Source organism: Bubalus kerabau, chromosome 7 (assembly GCF_029407905.1).
Source record: "Bubalus kerabau isolate K-KA32 ecotype Philippines breed swamp buffalo chromosome 7, PCC_UOA_SB_1v2, whole genome shotgun sequence".
Taxonomy (NCBI): Eukaryota; Metazoa; Chordata; class Mammalia; order Artiodactyla; family Bovidae; genus Bubalus; species Bubalus kerabau.
In genome coordinates, this window is record NC_073630.1 from 107,621,853 (window position 1) to 107,645,896 (window position 24,044).

General features: G+C 51.9%; 1 protein-coding gene across 4 annotated transcripts in view; it reads right to left on the bottom strand.

Moving 5' to 3' along the window:
* Nucleotides 1–1,514: 1,514 nt before the first annotated feature.
* The window catches only part of EVC (EvC ciliary complex subunit 1), a 104,774-nt gene continuing 82,244 nt past the window's right edge, over nucleotides 1,515–24,044 (bottom strand). Inside the window, exons 15-21 of one of the 4 annotated variants that reach the window (XM_055589082.1) lie at nucleotides 23,177–23,383; nucleotides 17,555–17,699; nucleotides 14,394–14,505; nucleotides 8,743–8,869; nucleotides 7,610–7,703; nucleotides 6,439–6,550; nucleotides 1,515–5,934 (exon numbers count right to left, since the gene is read on the bottom strand). In XM_055589082.1, the coding sequence (XP_055445057.1) occupies nucleotides 5,853–5,934; nucleotides 6,439–6,550; nucleotides 7,610–7,703; nucleotides 8,743–8,869; nucleotides 14,394–14,505; nucleotides 17,555–17,699; nucleotides 23,177–23,383 (879 nt within the window). In that variant the 3' untranslated portion in view covers nucleotides 1,515–5,852. Of the gene's footprint in view, nucleotides 5,938–6,438; nucleotides 6,554–7,609; nucleotides 7,704–8,742; nucleotides 8,870–14,393; nucleotides 14,506–17,554; nucleotides 17,700–23,176; nucleotides 23,384–24,044 lie in introns of all 4 variants that reach the window. The other 3 variants (XM_055589080.1, XM_055589081.1, XM_055589079.1) reach the window with 3 other exon arrangements.

Here is a 24,044-nt window from a genome sequence, read left to right on the forward strand (position 1 = left end):
GTCCATCCCTTACCCTGTCAGTGTTTGGAAGCCCACAGTTGTGTTTGGTACTGATGGAGGGGGGAGGGAGATGGAATGATGTTCTTTCCCTTTATTTGGTTTAGGAAGAAGTGGTACTAGTGTGGTGTGTTTGCTTGGAAATCCCCTGCCCTCAGTCGTGTGTTCATCTGAGTCCACCTCAGAGCATGGCGTCTCCACAGGCCCCTCCTTAGTGAACACAGGTTCTAACCTTGTCTTGTACTGTTCCCTCCCACTCCTGACGCCACGGGCTCCATGGTTCTCCGAGTGGTCCCCTTGCACCCCTCTAGCTGTTCTAGGATAGTTGATGCATGTTACTAAGTTATGTATGCGAGTCTGTGCGTGCGTCTGATGGAAGACGGCCCGAAGACCCAGGCAGACAGACACGAAGCCCAGACCTCAAGCCCCCGCGGGGGGCAACTCCAGATCTCTCACAAGGAAAGTGTGTTCTCATCGGCCCACCCCCCCACACCCCCAGTGAGATCCTGGGTGGAACTCCCAGGCAAGAGAGCCCCCCACCCCCAGCTGCTTACCGAGAAGCGTCACCTGCGTCCTGTGTCAGGAACCCTGGTCTCCATGGCGCCGGTAGCTCGCCATGTCTTTCTGGTCCGTGTGTGTCCTTCCAGCCAGCTCCGGACTGCAGGCCGAGCCAGGTTCACCCTCAGAAAGGGGTCTCCCGCCCGCATTCAGGGCTGAGGACGGCGGGGCCACGGCTGCTCCCGGTGCCCGTGTCCTGGTCCCTCCAAGGCGGATGATGGAGCAGTCAGATTTTTAAAGTTTTGTACATAGTTTTCCTTTGTAATCACCCCCATTTTTACTTAACGACTGACTTATTGTGACTCTTATTTCTGAATTCAAAGCTTGTGAAAAAATAAAATCAATGGCCCATTCCCGGACTGGGGTGTTGGCATTTAAGTGGCGGCTGGTTGGGTGCACGTGCTTGGAGCTTCCCCTCATGGTAACCAGACAGTGGTGCTTACTTTTACAAGGACTCGTTAGGTGGTGGGGGACACAGAGGAGGGAGCAGAGGGAGCCTGTGGGGAGTGTTAGATCCTGAGACCGAGGACGGGAAGAGGAGGATGGCTGGCAAAGGGCCGGTCTCTCTGGTGCAGACACTCTCACTATAGCCAGTTTCAAGCTAAACCAACATGAAGCCTGTGAGTCTGCGATCCATACACTGCAGGTTGGCTCCGGTGCCCGGGGCTATGGTACCCGTCCCAGCACAAATGGCCACTCCTGTGCCAACCCCCCTGCATTGTGACATGGAGCTCAGGCCAGGGGACCCAACACAAACGTGTGCCATAGCCCCTGGCACCAGGACACCAGAGCCGACCTACAGTGTATGGATTGCGGTATGTATAGTAAGGGCCATTGGCTTCAAGTTCTCCTCCAATGACTTCAATTCATGAAGCAAGAGAGCAAGAAGAGGATTCCTGAACAAAAAAGGCTTCTACTAATTTGAAATTTCCCTCCTCCCTCCCTTTTTACTTCCACCAAGTATCTAAGGAGTGCCTGCTTTGTGCTAGGCATCGGGCTAGTGGGGACAATGCAGTGGGTATATATTTGAGGGGGAAGGTCAGATATTATTACCCAAACTACACACCATGCCAATTGCTGTAAAGGAGGCATTTTGTAAGGAGCAGAGACATTATCTCCCACTCCTCGTGTCCCCATAGGAGAGGTGCCCACTCTCTGGTGGGGAAACATGGGGGCTCTCTTGGCCTGTTCCTCACTCATTCTCCCCCAGTGGAGGGCGAAACTACCTGATTTCTTCTCCGAACTGAGCGTGCTAACTGGCTCCCTTCCTCCATGCATGGAGATGACTGGCTTCAGGAAACACACCCCTCAGATGTGAATTTAACCACACTTAGTGATGTTCACCAGGTGACCCCGGGAGGCTGTGGACTCGTCTGGGACCTGGGTTAGGGCAGGTTGAGTTGCATTCAGTGGGGATGGGCATATGTACAGTGGAGGTGTTGCCAGCCATCCTGGCACAAATGGCCATTCCCGTGCCAACTCCCCTGCACTGTGACATGGAGCTCAGGCCAGGGGACCCAACACAAATGTGCCCCATAGCACCTGGCACCAGAAGTGCACCCAGACAGGAAGTGTGCCCAGCAAGGAGGAGAGGCGAGCGTTGCAGAGCCAGAGACTGGTCCATGGACATCTCTCAGCCGGCAGATGCAGCAGTAAGTGGAGCAACATTAGAACAAAGAATTACAGGAGTGGTTAGGCAATTCATTGACCTAAAAAATTACTATTTTTTTTTTTGTATTTGTGATTTTGTGGAATTCATCAAGTTTTAAAAACATAATTTGTTCTGATCTTCTGAATATATATTCACTCTTAATATCTTTTGTAATTTTTTTTATGAAACTCCCAAATACGTAAGTTCCAGACACCCCCCCATCTCCCTACCCCATCCCTAATCCCTGCCAGATCTGGGTCCCCTTGCCACTCTTCTTACTGTTGTGGGGGTGACCCCGTGGAAGAGGCTTGTGACTGGGGCCATGTCTGTGTCTATGGAAGGAAGGAGCGGGCAGGTTTAGTTCAGGGGAATGTAGGAACAGGCTCTTTGTGGACATCGAGTCCCCAGTTTGGCTTCACCAATTACAAAGCTGATATGCAGATGTGTGTAGCTGCTTTGCCTCTATCTCAGCTGGTTCCAAACTTGGATGAGAAATAAGAGTGTCATCTACCATCCTCTCTCCCATCCCAGCAACAAAAAGCAGAGACAGTTCTTAAGAGCGAAAGAGGAGGGTCTGATATTGTCAAGGAGAGCAGGGGAAGCTCTTGGAAGTTGTGAGTGAGCCCTGTTGAGATGTCAGCATGGCTAGGAGCTAATGAGGCAAAGGGGATGGGAGGTGGAAGTGTTCCTGGCAATATGTCATGTGGCAAGGCCATGTGGTAGGCGGGGGGTGAGGCCTGCATGAGGCCAAGAGAAGAGACAGATTGGATGCTGGGTGAGGCAAGGGCATCAGCTGGGCTGGAGGGGTGGCTAATACCAGACCTCACCAGACCCGTGGTCTATGTCAAAGACTGTTTTTTTCCTCCTAAGAGCAAGGGATCGCCACTGAAGAGCAGCAGTCAGATCTGTGTTTTAGGAAGTATGGACAGATTAGAAAAGGGTGGTCCAGGGCAGAGGGAAGAGCAGGAGCAGTTAGGAGGCTTCTGTAACAGCAGCAAGATCAGCCCTAAGGTGATGAGAACAAGACAGACCCCAGGCTGGCTGGAGGAATCATAGGAGTCTTGACCTTGTATATCCCTTGGCTTCATCCCAGCAACTCAGCTCAGAGAGGCTAAATTTGCACAAAATCTGCTAAACTTGTCATTATATTATCACTCATGAACCCCTTCCATTTCACCTCCTTCCATCACTGTAACCACTTACATTCTGTAAGAACTGGGGACACAACCCAAACGGAGGGAGGGTGGCTGAGATGTGTCCCCCGGGGCCTTTTGGCTGTTCCTCTCTCCCCTGGCCCAGGGTGTGCTGTGTTCATGCAGCTCAGCGTCAGGCCTGAAAGCCCTCCTCCACACCTCGGTGTCCCACCTGCACCCACCATCACCAAGGGTCCTGTGGCTTCCAGAGGTACATGTTCCATTTTGATCACAGAGGCAATTCCATTATGAAAGACACTCCCAGAGTCAATTTGGGATGTGATGAAAATAGACACAGCCTACAAGCCTTCATGGAGAGTAATGTGCCCCACACTGTGCCAAGCTGTCCAGCAGCCTGTGACATGTGACATATTCCCTTGGGCTAAGGAAGCTACATTTAAGCAAAATCATCACCCATGCAAGATCGGTGGAGGTTGGTTTGCTGCTCGTGACCTTCTGAGGGTTCTGGTGCTGCCAGGGCGTCTGCAGTTACCAAACCCTAGTCACCAAATCATTCCCAACATAGGAGGCATTTGCCTCCGGACTACCTCTGGGCACAAGACCCACGTGACAAAAGCAATTTCTATGTAAACCAGGTTCTCTGAAGACTGGAGGAAGGAAGCCATCACTTGTTACAAGACTGCAGAATAAGGTGATGTTCTATTTAGCCATAAGAGGGAGCTGCTGGTTAATTTTGGAACTCTACTGGGTGCCCAGTCAGGATTTGAGGATGCTCTGATGGCAGATATCCTTAACAAATGATGCAACTAGCATGGATTCCCTCTTCTGTTAAGAAGCCACTCTTTCCTGACTAAGAGAGACTAACCTGGGTTTTAAGAAATATAGATTCAGACCACAGATGGTTGGTCCAGAAAATCCCTGAGACAGGCGCTCCTAGAACCTGAAGCCCACTGTGTACTGGGAATTCATGGAAATACTAAACTCTCATCCCAGACACACATGGGCTGGCACCCTCTGCCTTAGGTCAGAGGATGATGCCCACCCCCCAGCTCCCCAGGGAACATCTGGTGGTGTTTGGAGACACATTTTGTTGACACAGTTGGGAGTGTTCCTAGCATATTGTGGGTAGAGGCCACATGTGTGCTAAGTCTCTTCAGTCATGTTCCACTCTTTTGCGACTCTGTGGACCATGGCCTGCCATCCTCCTCTGACCATGGGATTCTCCAGGCGTGGGTTGCCATGCCCTTCTCCAGGGGATCTTCCCGACCCAGGGATTGAACCCGCATCTCTTAGGACTTCTGCATTGGCAGGTGGGTTCTTTGATGATGCTAAACATGCCATAATACACAAGGTAGCCCCCATCCCCAAAGAATTTTCTCACCTCAAATGTCCACAGTGCCAAGATGGAGAATCCCTGATTTCAATTAAAAGAGCAATTATCTTTCCAGATGGGAATGGCCTCTCCTGGCAGTGGTTGGTCTGGAGCTTCTGGATATTCCCAGCATCCTCTGGGAGAACCATTTCTCCTTAGGGGAGGGCAGCTGTCTAGCAGAAGGCCTCATGGTTCCCAGAGGAAGTCTTCAGGGTGGGCAAGGCCTCCCTGAATGCATGTTTATTCGCTTAGTCGTATCCAACTCTTTGTGACCCCATGGAGAGTAGCCTGCCAGGCTCCTCTTTCCATGGGACTTTTTTCAGGCAAGAACATGGAGTGGGTTGCCATTTCCTACTCCAGGGCAGGGCCCCCTACCTAGTGCTTTAAATGCCTCCAACAGAAGACACTGCTGCAGCTGTCATTGCGCCTCTATGGGTCCTTGAGTCCCTGGGGTGGGTGAGGACAGGCCCACAGGCTAGGGGTTCCATGGTCTATGTCATGAGACCTGAGACTCAGATCCCCTTAGGGAGACCAGGCCAGAGCTGCTGGCTGAGCCCAAAGAAGGGACTGGGTCCTGATGAGAATCCGGGTTGGCCAGTGGTCATGGTGCATGGAACAGAGAGAGTGGGGGTGATGAAGATGCAAGAGAAAAGCCCTCGGACCCAGAAAACACCAGTAACACCTGCTTCACCAGCAGCAGAACTCCACGAGGCGGCTGGAGAGCAGAGGGCCCCCAGGCGGGACTGAGGCCACCCAGCCTCGGCGAGGGCAGGTCTGGGGGGCATCAGCACTTGGCGGAATGGGAGGTTAGAGAGGGTCACGAAGGAAGGGCTCCCCAAGGAACCAAGCTGCGTCTCAAAGCCGAGGAGACACAAAAACTTGAAAAGATGTGTTCCCAACACCGGGAGCTTGTCATTTTCACAGGCGGTAGGGTCCGCCTTACTCTTTTAGGCGTTTCCTGGGACTCTGCCATCCATTCTCCAGCCCTGCACAAGCCGGTGGGCAGAGGGCAGACCCCATCGTCCCCCCTACCCCTGGGGTGGCGAATCCTCCTGGGGGAGGGGCAAGTGGGCTTCAGAGAATGCCCGGGTCTTCAGGGCCCGTCCCAAGCAGCCTTAAGCTACAGATGGCTTCTTCTCTTTAGCATCTTCTTGGAATTCTCACCATCACCAACTTCACTTTCTTGCTGGCTCAGCCTTTTGCTGCTTAAAAATAGGGAAGAAATGCAGTTGGTCAGAACAATGATTCCAGGTCTGTTGTGATGCAGCCATGCATCCAACCTGATCATGTGAAAAGGCAGTGACGGGCAGTCGAAACAGCTGGCATGTTGACATGGGCTGTTAAGAAACAAAGCTCCTAGCTCCCCTGTACTCGGTGGGAGGCCATCCATGAGCCACAAGGAACAGGAAACCCACGCTCAGAGGACTGCGGTGCCCCAGGACGGATCCACCCTACCGCCAATCCCAAAGAGTCTAAACCCAGTGGCCCTGGTGAGGCCCGGGATTGCCGGCTGTTGTGGCTGGATGCTGATGGGCTGGAGAGATGGGTCATGGCCAACGGAGCCAGACTGGACACCAACAACAGCAGTAACAGTCACACCAACACTGCCCATCATCACCCATCAGTTCTCGGACCTGAGTCAACACCTGCAAGAGATGCCGGTTTTCCCGCCCAGGTTTAGGAAACCAACAAGGGCCCCGTTTTACCTGAGCGATCCTGACGTGGGGCCCCCCGAGGCAGGGTCATCGTCCTGGGGACCCCCAGTGTCCCCTCTCTCTCGGGGTGCTGGTTTCTTCCTTTTAGTCCTCAGGGGCTTCTCTGCTGAAGACACAGGAACCAGACATTGGCTCTGGGGTAGTTTCTCTTGGCCTTGCTTTGCCCCAGCCTGGCACTCTTTGAGGAGCTCTGGGGACCGAGTGCATTTGGTACCTACTGCTCTTAGACCTGCTTAACTCGCAAGGAAACAGATCTCGCGGGAGGTGAGAGCTTGCCCAAACCCACGAGGCCGGGAGGTGGCTGAGCCGGGATTCACACTCAGTCGGTCAGGCTCCTGCTGTGTTTATCCCACACCCAGCCAGCCTGGCAGCTTCCCGAAGCAGTGAGAACCTGAGAACACAGCGCTGGCACTGCAGCTTTTAATAGCCCCCTGTGATCTCTTTTTCTAAAGTGTTTCCCCAAATTTTTGAATTTTGTTTTGTTTTTTGGTCATGCCTCGCAGCATGGGGCTTCCCTGGTGCCTCATACGGTAAACAATCTGCTTGCAATGCAGGAGACTCAGGTTCGATCCCTAGGTGGGAAAGATCCTTTGGAGAAGGGAATGGCACCCCACTCCAGTATTCTTGCCTAGAGAATCCCTATGGACAGAGGAGCCTGGTGGGCTATAGTCCACAGGGTTGCAAACAGTCGGACATGACTGAGCACATATATCCCTCCCTCCTCCACACAGCATGTGGGATCTTAGTTCCCCGATCAGGGATTGAACCCACGCCCCCTGCCTGGGAAGTGCAGAGCCTTAACCACTGGACTGCCAGGGAAGTCCCTGGCCTTCTGTGATTTTACACACTTTCTTCTTGCCACACCACCTGTGACGTCACTGGGGTTTCCACTGGCAGGGGGAGAAAGACTAATGAATCCCGTTTCACAGATGGGGAAAAGGAGTCAGACATGAGAGTCGACTGCTGAACGGACTTATAGCAGGTTGGAGGGCCAGGGGTCCAGCAGGCATTCTAGTCGAGCCTGCTCATCTACAGACAGGACACACAAGCCCAGAGAGGGTATACGTGGTGCCTGAGGTCACACACTGGTAGTGGCAGACCTGGGGCCTAGAACCTATATTCCTGCTCACCAGCCTGCAGGGCACCTCCTCCTATGACTCACCTGAGAGCCCACGTTTACTCGAAAATAGTTTGCTTTCGGCAAGAGGTACCCGGGCCAATGCTGCCAGCTCTGAGATGAAGTTCTGTTCAGCTTCCTGAATGCAAAAAGAGAGGGTCAGTGGGGCCTCCCTCTGCCGTGCTCCGCCTCTAAATCCCCTTCCATCAGATCGAGGTGGATGCGCTGAGAGTGGGGACAGGAGACAGGACAGCATTCCCATGTGGAGCGTCCTCTGTCTCCCCGAGAAGCATCCAGAGAGGCCTGGAGCGGCCGAGGCACATGGAATGCAGGGGCGGCTGGCCGTCCATCCTCACTCACTTGGGCCGTGGGTCCCACTTTACAGATGAGAATACTGAGGTGTGAGGGACTCCGTGAAGGCAGCACAGAACCAGGATCTAAACCCCCCCTCTGCCTGATCCCTTGGGGCCTCAGTTTCCCCATCTGTAAAATGCCAAGAGTAACCCAGTCTTGGCTGTAGATGAATGTTAAGGCCCTCAGTGACTGTCTACAGGAGGCCCTCAGGGAATAGGGCTCACCACCCTATCATATCACTGTTGTTACAGCCACACTGCTGGTGAATACTCAGATGGGTCAACACTGCTCAGCACTCCCTTTCTGGAATATCTGATTTCTTTTTAAAGGCAGCCGCTTTGCTTCATAGCCGTACCTTATCATCTCACACCGAGATTTTTCTGGGATGAAATATCCTCTTTACATCATGAAATATGAGCATCCTGGATATTCTAGATAAAGTGAAAGCCTCCGGCCCAGCAGCGCTGCCTGAATGATGCTAGGGTCAGCCTTAATACCGAGAGGGCCACGGGGTGGCGATTCGCACGCAAGGGAGATGCTCATTCTTTTCAGCTCAACAGACAAAGCTGATGAGTGGTCTGGGCCTAGCCCCAAGCTGGGCTCTGCAGACTCCAGGGGGAATCGAAGTTCATAATCGAGCTGCAAGGCTGATGCGTCATTAGCCCAGGAGACTCGCGGAGGCTGAGAGGCTCCTGAGCAGGGTGTGTGGTCCCCACGAAGGCGCCTGTGCCTTGGTCACGTGATCACGAGCTTGGCTTTTCACTGTTTCCACTCCCCTGTAAACCACTGCCCACATGGCACAGGTGCGTTTTCACAAGTTGTACCTGTAGCTGGGTCTCAAGCTGGGCTTCCAGATGGTCCATGACCCTCGCCTTCCGCTTCCACGCGTCACGGCGGGTCCGCTGGTGCGTGGTGAACTGAGCCAGGAACTTTTTCTGCTGCGCCAGCATCCTGCGGGAAGGAACGCAGCCGTCAGCGCTGCCCTGCCGGCGGGTTCATCAGATCCAGCGCCACCCTCCCCCCAGGACCTGCTGAATCAGCGGAACTAATGACCGATAGCCGAGCCCTTGGAGAGAACAGAGAGGAGAACCGCCATCGCGGCATGATTTACTGAAGCCACGCGAGACGCAGTTCTCGACTCCCTCTGCCCCGCGACTGACTCATCAGAAAAACAGATGCCCTCCGATGAACACTGGGAAGTTTACAGTGTACACACAAATTTTTCACTTGATCTTTAGGGTGGTTTGGTGATATCCACAGGACAGAGAGGGAAAAAGCTCGAGAGAAGCTCAGAGGGCCGGCGTAGGGGGTGGGGGGCGACCCTGAGTCCCACACCTGCAAAGAGTTTGGGCTGCAAGTGACATCTTCGTAGGAGAAAAATCATTTAATTCCGGGGTGTGGCGAGGGTGGGGAGTGGGTGAGATGGTCCCCTGAAAGGACCCATCTTTGTTTAAAATTTCAGAATTGCCCTAGCTCCTCCCTCTAAAACAGAAGGCTGAGTTTCCTAGAAGGCAGAGCCTGAGAAGTCCTGAATAGGACAGCCTTATTACTGTGAGTGGCAGAGGCCAGAGCTGGTGCTGAAGCAGGGTCCCTGACCTGGAGACAGCCCCCCCACCTCCCTTTCAGGAGCAGAGACCCCCTCCCCTCTTCAGCAGACCTTCCTCTGGTCCTCAGCAAAGGGGAACATTCAATTCCACCCACCCTCTTCCAGTAATTGTTCTCTGCCGTTGTCTTTTCCTTCTTATGATTGGTTTTCTGAAAGGCGCTGAACTTCTAGACCTGAAGGCAGAAGACACCTTTAGCATCAGCTGTCCATGGATTGTATCTGAAGCCACGAAATTCCACCAGCTCTTGCTTCATGCTCTTCCTTTTACCAGTAATATCTTTCCCTCTTTTTTTGCTTTTTCTGGTAAACTCCTATTCATCCTACAAGGCCCTATCATCCATCCTTCCATCCACTCATTCACTGATTCACAGAAGTATTTCTAGACTTCCAGGTGTGATGCTGGGTTTTGAAGACACAGCTGTGAAGAGCAGACTCTCTGCCCTCATAGGGCCCTACTTTGAGCTGAGGGGAGGGAGAGATATCAAACAAGTAACTATGATGCAGCTGAGGTCAGTGCTCTGCAGTGTGGTCTCTCTCACACCTTCAAATAGGCTGCATTACTTTGCTGGGGCTGCTCTAACAAATGACCCCAAACTAGGAGGCTTTTAACAACATCTATCCTGTCTCATGGAAGAGTCCAGAAATCTTCAGTTAAGGAGTTGGCAAGGCTGTGCTCCGTAGGAGGTTCTAGAGGTGAACCTGTTCCCTGCCTCTTCAGGTGCCTGCTGGCACCCCTTGGCTTGTGGCTGCATCACTCCAGTCTCTGCCTCTGTTGTCACATCACCTCCTCCATATGTGGTCAGATGTCCCTCTGCTTCCCTGGCCATCAGCCAGGGTGATGGCCTCATCTCAAAGATCTTTAACATAAATGACATCTGCAATGATCTTTTTCCCAAATAAAGTCACATGTATGGGTTCACCTGCTAATGCAGCAGGTGTAAGAGATGCAGGTTCGATCCCTGGGTCAGGAAGATTCCCCTAGAGGAGGGCATGGCAACCCACTCCAGTGTTCTTGCCTGGAGAATACTGCATGGACAGAGGGACCTTGCGGGCTACAGTCCATGGGTTCACAAAGAGTCAGACATGACTGAAGTGACTTAGCATTTATGGGTTCCAGAGCTTAGGACATGGACCTTTTAGCTTCCCTGGTAGCTCAGCTGGTAAAGAATCCGCTGATTCCTGGGTCGGGAAGATCCACTGGAAAAGGGATAGGTGCCCACTCTAGTATCCTTGGGCTTCCCTGGTGGCTCAGCTGCTAAAGCAATGCAGGAGACCTGGGTTTGATTCCTGGGTTGGGAAGATCCCCCAGAGGAGGGAATGGCTACCCACTCCAGTGTTCTGGCCTGGAGAATTCCATTGACTGTATAGTTCATGGGGTCACAAAGAGTTGGACACGACTGAGTGACTTTCACCTCACTTTTGGGGACCCCTGTTCAGCCCGCTACAGAGGCCAGGTGGCTTCTTTCTGTGAGCAGCCTCAGTCCCACACGCACCTTGTCCCTAGTCCTGGTCACTCTCGACTGTCATCCAGCTGACTTATCATCTCCCCCATGGACCTGGCTCTTGGGAACGCTGGGAAATGACAGGACTGCCCAGGCAGGGCCGGTGTCCCCTGGTTAGGGCGGGGCTTCAGTCTCAAGGGCTGGGAAGCCACGCAAAACCCTGCAGTCTCAAGGGTCTGGGAGAATCTGAGACACGGCTGTCTGGTGTTTCATGCGATGCCCGGGCTGCAGCACAAAAAGCAGGAAGGCTGAGTGGGGGTCTGGGCAGAGGCTGCAGCTCCAAACCAGGAGGGGAGTGACGAGGACCTAAGACTAGAGAGCCGGCCGAGGACAGGGTCACCTGGTTGAGTGCATCAGCTCGTGGATGCCTTATGTGGACGCAAATGCGACTATGGGAATGGATACTTCAAAAATATGCATTTGAAAGAGTTCTGATTCCAGAACTGTTTGAATTTCACATTGTACCACGTGCAGTGCCAACGTCTCTGCCAAGACGGTGCTGACAGCAGTGATGGACATCGGTGCCCTGCCACGTGCCGGCCTCGGTGTGAGAGTTTTGCAGGCTTTGCATGACTTATCTGACAGTTATACGTCCGTAATAATAGGTGCTACGGCAACTCCATTTTACAGATGGGGAACCTGGGGCCCGGGGCATAAAGGGTGGGAGGGGCTGCTAAAGTATCACCTGGTATCCCTAGGTGGGCTCGCTTACAATCCCACCCCTCACCAAAGAAGTGTGAAATTTACCATCTGACTGAGAAGCGCTTCATGTGCGTGCTTATTCTCATCTCGTTTTTAAAATCGGTATCTGTCATCACCATGCTGCTCTGTCCTTAGGAGCTCTGGCTGACTTTCACTAGAAACTGCACTTATGAATTCAAGGAGATGGGCATGGAGGGAAGGGCACTGACGGTCATATATGAGTCTCTAAGATCAGTGAGACTAGGTCATACACCCGCATCCCCACTGGGCTTTGCTTCTTTATTTTCCATAAACCCAGCAGGGTTGGTTGGATCAGGTGGTGTGGCTAAGGCCCCTCCTCTTGGGTCACTGGGGTCAAAGTGGAGCCCTGGGATCACAAAGGACTGGAGAGTGTTGGCAATTCAGATGTTTGGGCCCTGCTCCAAGTCCCTGAGTCTGGGTGTCCAGGGGTGCGACCTGCATGTTCAGCAGAAAGCCATGAGAGACAGATGCCCCCAAATCTGAGAACTGCTGGACTGTACTTTGAAGGCCGTGCCAACAGAGTGAGTCCCAGCCTCAATGCAATGGCAGGGCATTTGGTGACCACTGCTCATGGCCAGAGGATTTACGGAGGGGAAGCTGGACTCAGTCTGACCTGGGGGACACTGTGGATCCTGCTTCTTAAAGGAGCATCAGAGAAGGGCTGGGATTTACTTGGTGGCCCAGGATGTAGCTCACTTTCCTCCATCCTGGAGGGCGGTGGTCCTGCTGCTACTTCCAGCTGGCGAGACGCCTCTCTTTAGACAAGGGAGCCCCGTCCCCGCTGCGGTCCCATAACGCCCCCTCCCTCATCACAGTGCCTCTGCTGACTTTTTGTCTTTTTAATTTGTCCATCTCTCCCTCCAGGCTGTGAGCTCTCAGGTGGGAAGCACTGTTCCCTGTGCCTACCTCAGGACCTAAGTATGTGCTTATGGGGACATGCTGGTGCTAAGCCCACATCCCTTCAGCCCACGTGGTGGTTGGCTGCCCTTCAATGGAGAGTTTCCATGCATGCCAATGTCTCATTATGAGCACCTCTGCCCAGGTCTCAGGGCTTCCTCTGACCATGCGGTGTGGGGCTTGGCCAGCTCAGGGATACCTGAGAAGGCTGGAGAATTAACACCTCCAGGGCAGACCCTCAACCAACGTGGAAGGGGCTTGGTAGACTTGGTAGACAGGTCCCCTATTTTCCTCACCCCTTGCTGGCATCATTGGAAGTTGAGTTCTATACATCTTGAGGTCCAAGGGCTCCACTTTGACCCCAAATGACCCAAGAGTTGGGGCCTCTGCCATCCCCTGGTCCAACTCTGTTGGGTTTATGGAAAATAAAGAAGCAAAGCCCAGAGGGGTTGCAGGTGTGTGATTTAGTTTCAGTGATTTAGAGGCTCATACATGACCCTCAGTGCCCTTCCCTCCATGCCCATCTCCTTGAGTCCATAAGAAGGTCCAGATTGGTGTTGGGCCTCAGTTGGCATGGAAATCCCTCATTGTCACAGGCCTTATTGGCTTTTCTCTCCTAGTGGTAGACCACACAGCACCCCCCACTACACCCTAATCCCTGGAACGTGTGAAGATGTTATGTTACATGGCGATCAGGACTCTGCTGGGGTGATTAAAGTTACTGGTTTTAAGATGTGGACATTAACCTGGATTATCTAGGTGGGTCTAAATCACTGGGGGACTTCCCTGGTGGCTCAGTGGTAAAGAATCTGCCTGTGATTCAGGATACCTGGGTTCAATCCTTAGGTCGGGAAGATCTCCTGGAGAGGAAATGGCAGCCCACTCCAGTATTCTTGCCTGGAGAATCCCATGGACAGAGGAGCCTGGCAGGCTGCATAGTCCATGGGGTCGCAGAGAGTCAGACATGACTGAGCGACTAAACAACAACAATCACTGGAGTCTGTGAACGCAGAGGTTTCTCCAGCTGCTGTCAGAGAGATGCGGCAGAAGAGATGACAAGTGTGGGCAAGACTTAATGTTCCGGATGCAGGGACCACATCTCTGGATGCAGAGAGAGGCCACTGGGAGGTCAGGGTGGGCCCAGCCAACAGCCACAAGGAAACAGAACCTCAGTTCTATAAGGAACTGGATTCTGCTGACACCTGAAGAAGCCTGGAAGCTTCCAGAGCCTCTGATGATAGGCCAGCCAGCAACACCCTGATTTTGGCCTGGGAGGCCCAGAAAACCAGCAGCATCAGCCTAACTTCTGACATTCGGCTCCCTGAGACAACACGGAGTGTGATAGCGGCGGTGGGGGGGTGGGCGTTGCTATGGCAGCAGCAGGAAACAGTCCTCCTCCTCTTTCCCTGCCCCCTCACCATGCTTCCTGGGCTCACCTGCCCCTGGGGCCTCAGCTAAGCATGGATCAGAGAGGAGATGCCACATCAGGGCTGTGAAGACCACTCCAACCTTGGGACGAAGCCCTCAGCACATCTTGACTTGTGCCCTTCTGCCAAAGTCCCTTCCAGGGGCTGCGAGTTAGAGGGGGAACCAGACGGGGGCTTGTGGGCTGCCACATGGGACAAGAGACCCAGGCCCACAGGCGAATGCACGGGAGGTCAGCTGCTGAGAGTGTATTAGAGACAAAGGTGACGCACAGGGGCTGGGACCTTTGCGTGGGGACCCTCAGCCAGTGGGGAGGCCTTACCTCTGGTGAACAGCTCTGGAGGCTTCCTGAGCTCCACCTGCCATCTTGGCCCCAGACGAAGGATCGGCGAGTTCTTGCTTTTTCCGCAGCTTGTAATCTTCTATTCTCTCACCTGAAAGTGAAAGTCGCACATTCCTGTCTGACTCTTTACCACCCCATGGACTGTAGCCCACCAGGCTCCTCTGTCCTTGGAATTCTCCAGGCAAGAATACAGGAGTTGGGTAGCTGTTTCCTTCTTCAGGGGATCTTCCCAACCCAGGGATTAAACCCAGGTCTCCTGCATTGCAGGCAGATTCTTTACTGTCTGAGCCACCAGGGAAGCCCAAGAATACTAGAGTGGGTAGCCTATCCCTTCTCCAGGGGATCTTCCTGATTGAGAAATTGAACCAGGGTCTCCTGCATTGCAGGCGGATTCTTTACCAGCTGAGCTACCAGGGAAGCCCACATAACACACAATGATAGAGGTGGGTGTTTGAAGGACTCACACTGTGCTGGGAAGGGGCCAGGCGCTGGGGTGCAGAGATGAGCAGGACACACCTGCTCTCAGGTGTGCTGTTTACCAGTTCCATGCTTCACCCTGGGAAGGGCTTCGTGTGCACGAGGAAGCCACAATTTCCATCACACCCCATGCACCAATGAGGGCAGTACCCCAGCTCTGCCTGCATCTGCTCAGCCCTGCTTTCTTGTAAGTATCGGGAGAAAGGAAAGCCTAATAAGAAAGGGTCAACACTAAAAGGCCACTAAAAATGGTTAAAAGTCCACACCAGGAAAGAAAACCATCCTACACAAAGTGCTGTACGCATGCAGTGAGTCCTACAGACATGGGTGCTGAACCGGGTGCTTTCCAAGGAGCTGAGAGGTTTGGTTTCTGAGTCTGAGGTGCACTGGTCTATATATCAGAACACATTTCCTCTTCTTTTTTTAATTATTTAAAGCAATGGTATATTTTGAAACAGATGATGATCAAAATTATTTTCTCCTGCATTCTTGCTACTACCTGAATTAACTGCTTATTAGACCACAGCCATAACAATATATATTTATATATTTTTTTCATATATATATTTTTTCATATTTCATCATATATATTTCATATTTCCTAGTCATCTTGTGCACGCTGTCTTAAGTCGTCTCAGTCGTGTCTGACTCCTTGTGACCCCATCGACCATAGCCCACAAGGCTCCTCTGTCTATGGGATTCACCAGACAAGTGGGTTGCCATGATCTTCTTCAGGGGATCTTCCTGACCCAGGGATCAAACCCAAGTCTCTTTTTTGTCTCCTGCACTGGTAGGCAGGTTCTTTACCACTAGCGTCACCTGGGCTAGTCATCTCAGAACATGCTTATTCTTAGCTAGCCGCTACATTTATCTAGTTACACTCACCTAGTTGCCACACCGGAGAAGGCAATGGCACCCCACTCCAGTACTCTTGCCTGGAAACTCCCATGGACGGGGGAGCCTGGTGGGCTGCACTCCATGGGGTCGCTGAGGGTCGGACACGACTGAGCGACTTCACTTTCACTTTTCACTTTCATGCACTGGAGAAGGAAATGGCAACCCACTCCAGTATTCTTGCCTGGAGAATCCCAGGGATGGGGGAGCCTGGTGGGCTGCCATCTATGGGGTCACACAGAGTCAGACACGACTGAAGCGACTTAGCAGCAGCAGCAGCAGCAGCAGTTGCCATACTGACCGAGCTATGAGATGTCAACAGGCCACTGACCTCCCTGGACCCAAGCATTCTAGAATTAATAGAAAGGTCCATCCTGGATGATCCCCAGGGGCATAGCATTCTAGGACTCTTAAGAGTTGACTGAATGAAAAAAGGAGTTCATGTGATCAAGTTACATCATTTCAAGGCATTTGTTGAGAAATCCTCTCACTAAGTTGGGGTATCAGGGAAGCAGGAAATTAGAGCTGAGAGGATGCAGAAACGGTGAGCCTGAGCCTAGCCCCACAAGTCAGGAAACTGAGGCTTAGAGAGGGGATGTGAACACCCCAGTTCCTGAATGTTCTGCAGGGATGATCAATCACGTCTGCCTCCTGCTAAAGGAGATCTACCCTTACTTGAGAAAACCATCAGGAAGGATCTGTAGCCAGCTGGCAGATTTCTGGGCAGGTCCCAGATTTTATTTGAATGTAGAGCTCTAGTTCCCCAGGGCAAGGGCAGGAAAAAAGCAGCAGCTGAGCTCATTGAGAAAAATAAGATTCATGGAAGACCTGCTCCCAGGACCAGCTTCCCGTCCTTCGTCTAGAGATTGTGGACAATCCAGGAAAAACCCATCAGAGAAAATGGGATTCTACCCTGCTCCAAAGCCCCAGGTGTAGGGAGGACTGTTACAACAAGAGACTTTAAGGAACTGGGTTTTGTCTGTTACTCCATGATGTTCTTGCTGGCCCTGGGGGTCTGGTCTGCTCCATCCCCTGGGTGGCCTCTTACGAGAGCCCACAGGGAAAAACTGACTCTCATGGGTAAATGTGCCCACATATGGGCCACTGGCCTGTTCTTACTCATTGTCACTGTGACAGCTTAAATTGAGCGAACGTCTCTTTGGCCACTAGGAAGCCCAGAGGCAAATGCATGTCACCTCTTAAGTAGGAAAGTGCTCACATATGTCCCAGACGATGACTGAACCTTAACTCCATCTCACTGTCCTCTCCTTGTCCTGATTCATCTACTTAAAAAAAAAAAACCTATTGTAGATAATGTTAAAGAAACATAGATAATGTTTCTTTAAGTGCTTTTTCAAAAGCCTTTGGGGAATAAGTCATTGTCATTGAAAGTATTAGTTGCTCAGTCGTGTCTGACTCTTTGTGACCCCATGGAACGCAGCCCACCAGGCTCCTCTGTCCATGGGATTCTCCAGGCAAGAATACTGGAGTGGGTAGCCACTCCCTTCTCCAGGGGATCTTCCCAACCAGGGATTGAACCCAGGTCTCCTGCATTGCTGGCAGATTCTTTACCATCTAAGCCACCAGGGAAACCAAGGTGGCTTCAAGGTGGTTTGGGGGACAAGGCAAGGATAAATAAATACATAAAACATAAAAAAAATTAAATCCTCTTAAATAACCATTTGAAAATGCTGACATCCCGCCCCATCCCCAACTAAGAGCACATCTGGCTCGCTGCTGGCAGGGCTTCCTCGTGGAGGGCACCATACCCTGTAGGGTCTTCAGATGCTGCAGCCTTCTCTCCTCGTGGTCCTGCATGACCCTCCCAATCTGCTGGTAATATGCCTGCACGAGCCGACCGATGCCAGGGCTGGTTACGTAGACGCTCTCCACGGCTGCCTCCATCAGTGTTCTCTGTGGGCAGGAGGGGAAAGTCTTAGTAGAGGGCACACACAGAGCCAGCTACGGCCAACACAGTCCTGGCTCTCATAGTCCACTTACTCCCAAACTTCCCTGGTCCAGAGCAGGTAGAGAGCACCTGGCTGGTTTAAACCAGCATTAATAATCTTATTATTAATGCCAAAGAATGCTCAAACTACCGCACAATTGCACTCATCTCACACGCTAGTAAAGTAACGCTCAAAATTCTCCAAGCTAGGCTTCAGCAACATGTGAACCGTGAACTTCCAGATGTTCAAGTTGGATTTAGAAAAGGCAGAGGAACCAGAGATCAAATTGCCAACATCTGCTGGATCATGGAAAAAGTAAGAGAGTTCCAGAAAACTATTTCTGCTTTATTGACTATGCCAAAGCCTTTGACTGTGTGGATCACAATAAACTGTGGAAAATTCTGAAAGAGATGGGAGTACCAGACCACCTGACCTGCCTCTTGAGAAACCTATATGCAGGTCAGGAAGCAACAGTTAGAACTGGACATGGAACAACAGACTGGTTCCAAATTGGGAAAGAAGTATGTCGAGGCTGTATATTGTCACCCTGCTTATTTAACTGATATGCAGAGTACATCTGTGAAATGCCAGGCTGAATGAAGTACAAGCCAGAATCAAGACCGCTGGGAGAAATATCAATAACCTGAGATATGCAGATGACACCACCCTTATGGCAGAAAGCAAAGAGGAACTAAACAGACTCTTGAAAAAGTGAAAGAGGAGAGTGAACAGGCTGGCTTCAAACTCAACATTCAAAAAATGAAGATCATGGCATCTGGTCCCATCACTTCATGGCAGAGATGGGAAACAATGGAAACAGTGACAGACTTTATTTTCTTGGGCTCCAAAATCACTGCAGATGGTGACTGCAGCCATGAAATTAAAAGATGTTTGCTCCTTGGAAGAAAAGCCATGATGAACCTAGACGGCATACTAAAGAGCAGAGACACTGCTTTGCCAACAAAGGTCCTATAGTCAAAGCTATTGTTTTTCCAGTAGTCATGTATGGATGTGAGAGTTGGACCATAAAGAAGGCTAAGTGCCAAAGAATTGATGCTTTTGAATTGTGGTGTTGGAGAAGACTCAGTTAAGAGTCCCTTGGACTGCAAGATCAAACAGTCAACCCTAAAGGAAATCAACCCTGAATGTTCACTTGGAAGGACTTATGCTGAAGCTAAAGCTCCAATACTTTGGCCACCTGATGTGAAGAACTGACTCACTGGAAAAGACCCTGATGCTGGGAAGGACTGAAGGCAGGAGAAAGGGATGACAGAGGTTGAGATAGCTGGATGGCATCACTGACTCAACGGACATGAGTTTGAGCAAGCTCCAGGAGATGGTAAAGGACAAGGAAGCCTGGCGTTCTTCCTTGGGGTTGTGGTCCATGGGGTTGCGGTCCATGGGGTTGCAAAGAATTGGACATGACTGAGCGACTGAACAACAATATGCCTAAATACATGTTGCTTCTTTCTGCCTGTGGATTTGATCACATTATTTTTGATCACATGTATAATCTGACTCTTCTTCTATACTTCTATAGCATTTACCTCATCTGCACTACTTTTTTTTTTTTGCTGTGCCATGCAGCATGTGGGATCTTCCTGACCAGGGATTGAACCTGTGCCCCTTTAATCACTTAGAGCTGGACATGGAACAACAGACTGGTTCCAAATAGGAAAAGGAGTACATCAAGGCTGTATATTGTCACCCTGCTTATTTAACTTATATGCAGAGTATATCATGAGAAATGCTGGGCTGGAGGAAGCACAAGCTGGAATCAAGATTGCCGGGAGAAATATCAATCACCTCAGATATGCAGATGACACAACCCTTATGGCAGAAAGTGAAGAAAAACTAAAAAGCCTCTTGATGAAAGTGAAAGAGGAGAGTGAAAAAGTTGGCCTAAAGCTCAACATTCAGAAAACGAAGATCATGGCATCTGGTCCCATCACTTCATGGGAAATAGATGGGGAAACAGTGGAAACAGTGGCCGACTTTATTTTTTTGAGCTCCAAAATCACTGCAGATGGTGAATGCAGCCATGAAATCAAAAGACGCTTATTCCTTGGAAGAAAAGTTATGACCAACCTAGATAGCATATTCAAAAGCAGAGACATTACTTTGCCAACAAAGGTCCGTCTAGTCAAGGCTATGGTTTTTCCTGTGGTCATGTATGGATGTGAGAGTTGGACTGTGAAGAAGGCTGAGCACCGAAGAATTGATGCTTTTGAACTGTGGTGTTGGAGAAGACTCTTGAGAGTCCCTTGGACTGCAAGGAGATCCAACCAGTCCATTCTGAAGGAGATCAGCCCTGGGGTTTCTTTGGAAGGAATGATGCTAAAGCTGAAACTCCAGTACTTTGGCCACCTCATGCGAAGAGTTGACTCATTGGAAAAGACTCTGATGCTGGGAGGGATTGGGGGCAGGAGGAGAAGGGGATGACAGAGGATGAGATGGCTGGATGGCATCACCGACTCAATGGGCGTGAGTTTGAGTGAATTCCGGGAGATGGTGATGGAAAGGGAGGCCTGGCGTGCTGTGATTCATGGGGTCGCAAAGAGTTGGACATGACTGAGCGACTGAACTGAACTGAACTGAATAATCTTATTTTCCTTGGTCAGGGATGGTCTGACGCTGGGTGTATGACCCAGTTCTGACCAGTGAGATGCAATGTTAGGGAGGGTCTGTTGAGGGCCTCCCTTTTCCCAACATTAAGCAAAGCCTTGGTGGGGGTGATAGACTTTGTGTTTCCCTCTTCTGGCCAGGACACAGCCTGATGTCTGGAGCAGAAGCAGCCATTTTGAGACCATGAGGCAACAAAAACCAACACCAAGAATGATGGATCAGAAAGAAGCTGGTCCTTGGTCACATTGCTGATCCTCTGTGCCAGCCTGGAACCACCACATTTCTTGTTATGTGAGATCAGTAACTTCCATTTATTTAAGCACAGATTTCTGTCACTTGCAGTTATATGCAGTCCTCAATGACACACCTTTGGACCCAAAGCAGAACAGAGAAGAAACGCTGGGATGCCCTATCATTGGGGACATGGTTGGGCACTTGTAAAGTCATCACCGTTTACCTTATGAGATGATGGGCAAAGGTCAGGTTCGAGTCCCCATTTCAGCAAACATTTACTGAATGGCCTCAAGCTCTGGGCAAGAAAAAAAAATGCCCATTCATTATTGCTAAGTGATTCGTTATGTTCGTAGGGCTGAGAAATATACCCTGACATGCCAACGTGGATGGAAGCCGTGGAGGTGAGGAGGGCTGCAGCTCAGGACACAGAGGAGATGAGAGCCCGTCTCCTCACCCCTAAGTCCTGCTCCTCCCTTACTGCGGCCGCTTCTCTCTCCCTCTCCATCCAACATTCACATCTGACTCCGCCCCCAAGGACTCTGAGCTCTGGCCTTGCACTTCCAGTCAGGAGCTCCCACTAACAGCCTTCCTTGGATTTCATTTAGCACATGTAACGCAGAAGACCGGAGAAGGCAATAACACTCCAGTACTCTTGCCTGGAAAATCCCATGGACAGAGGAGCCTGGTAGGCTGCAGTCCATGGGGTCGCTAAGAGTTGGACACAACTGAGCGACTTCACTTTCACTTTTCACTTTCATGTATTGGAGAAGGAAATGGCAACCCGCTCCAGTGTTCTTGCCTGCAGAATCCCAGGGACGGGGGAGCCTGATGGGCTGCCATCTATGGGGCCGCACAGAGTCGGACACGACTGGGGCAACTTAGCAGCAGCAGCAGCAACGCAGAAGACAGAAGTCCCTCTTCTTCCCTGTCAAGTCAGCAAACCCACCTGCACTTCACACCTTCTGTCCCTCTAGCCTCCTGCCACAGGGGGGCGGTGTCCACCTCTCTGCATTGCAGCCCTCCTCCCTTCTCCAGGGCCTCCGTCCTGGCCACCCTTCTCTCCTCCTCCCCAGTTTTTCCGGCTGGTGTACCACTCAAGTCAGCAAATACACTTGCTCTAGAATGTCCAATGTTTCAGCCCTCTCTCGATCCCCCTCGGCGCTGCCTGCATCTCTGCTCCCATCCAGTACAACTTCTCAAGTTAGCGTGTCCTCTCCCAGTAGATGATAAGCTCCCTGAAGGCAGGAACACTGCCGCCTGGCTCCTCTGTCCCAGCACCTGCTGCAGGGCCTGAGGCCGAGGGGCCCTGTGAACAGAGGTCCAGCAAAGAACATCCTTCCAGACACTGGGCCCACGTTCTTTCTGGTGGGTGTGTGTCTGGTGGGGGTCCGTTATCTAAGCCTGACTCAGAGTCCTTTGGAGAAGCCGAGGAGAAAATATGCCACATGTACGTTTCATTCTGTTTTCGCGTAATGACCATTGATTAGGTCAGAGTTGTAAGGTTTTAGGAGAGGGAAGAGACTCTCCCAGCATCACTAGCCCTGAGGTCTGGATGATGAAGTGTGGCAGACACCAGAGATCTGGAACCAGATGGGGTGTTTCAGAATTGAGGGGCCAATCTCTCTGCTGTGCAGGTGAATGACTTCATGTAAATGAAGGGACTCATGGAAGTGCCCTCGAGGGTCCTGGCACATCCCAGATGGGTCTGCTGCCAGCCCAAATCTAAAACACCTCCTGTGGGTACCAGCCACAGACTCTCTCTGCTGAGATCTGCAACACGTGGGGGTCTCCTGGCTTTTCTTACAGCTTGGGGGAGGAGGCAGGCAAGGAGAAGCCAAGCACGTGCTGGTCATTCCAGGCATGACCAGCCTTCAGTCCCAGCCACTCACTGAGGCTGGGAGGCTTTAAGCATGTCTTCTACCCAGTGAAACTCCTCAGTCTCCCCACCTGAACAATGGGAAGAAAAATTATCCTTCCCGGGCAAGGGCTGTGGTAAGAGCCCAGTGAGATGAGGCAGTCAAAGCCCCACCCTCTCACCCCTCCATTGACTTAGAAAGGCGATGCCCACGTCACTTCTTACGAAGCCAGTTTTCACTCCTGTGGTTTGTCATAACTCAGTGCAAGGAGACAACCACAGCTTACTCAGGTCAGACTGATGTTAGCAGCAGTGGCCAGCCATCAGGGACAAATCCACCAGTGCTCAGGTTCCCACAGAGGTGGCCAAGGACAGGGAGGGCCTGCCCCTGGGGGAGGGACTTAGGCTCAGACTCTGTTACCTGCCACTGACTCACTGGGAGGCTCTGGCTGAAGTAACATTCCTCTCTGGGCTGGTGCAAGGACCGAGCTGGTGCTCAGAAGGATGGGAGACAGGGCTGGGCAGCGGGTGGAAATCCTCACCGCTCCACGGGGCAGGCGTTCCCTCTTATAGTGAGGGGAAAAGGCAGCTCAGAGGCAAAGAGCTCTGCAGGTCGCAAGGCTCCTGGGCAGCCCAGCTGCTGCTCTGCTCAAATCCCTCCTCTCGTTCACCCCTGACCGCTCCCCCCCAGTTCCCTGGGCTCCCCGGAGGCTGGGGTGGCCCCACACCTTGAAGTCGTCCGTGTCCTTGGCCCGGCTCCTGGAGGCCGTGTTCCGTGCATGGCCCAGCAGCGCCTGCCCGATGGCGCGCTCCGTGTGCTGCTGCAGGAGCTGCCCGACCTCCTGGGCCTCGGCCAGGAGCTGCTGCTGAAGCTGCAGGCGCGTCTGCTGCGCCTCCTCCTCCAGCCTGCCGGCCTCCTCCATCACGCGCGCCTCCTGGAAAAGTCGGGCGGGGAGAAGACTGGAGACCCCTGTCACCTGCATGGATGCTCTGTGCATGTGTGTTAGTCGCTCAGTCATGTCCAATTCTTTGCGACCCCATAAACTATAGCCTGCCAGGCTTCTCTGTCCATGGAATTCTCTAAGCAAGAATACTGGAGTGGGTTGCCATTCCCTGCTCCAGAGGATCTTCCTGAGCCAGGGATTGAACCCTGGTCTCCTGCATCACCTTTACCGTTTGAGCTCCAGGGAAGTCAATGGATGCTCTGGTCAGGACCAAACCAGGAGGTGGGGTCAGCCCTGCCTGGGGTCCCCGGAAGGTTGGAGAATAGGTAGGAGTGGGCATCTCTGGCCTGGCAAAAACTTGTACACAGTGGATGAGCCTGGGCATCTTGATGATCCCTTTGGGCATTTATTGAGCACCAACAGTGTGCCCAGTGCCATCCGTGGCTCTTTACACGTACAAGAACTTACTCGTTCACCCCAAACACTTTGAGACCTGATCACTAGGAGTGATGAGGACACAGAGGAGCAGAGACGCCGAGCAACTTTCTAAAAGTCATGCAGCAGAGAGGTTCTTCAGTCACATCTGAGTCTGAGAGTAGCCTGGGACATCATGGAAGCCAATATAGGGCCCGTGGGAAGTCCGTCTCTTGAA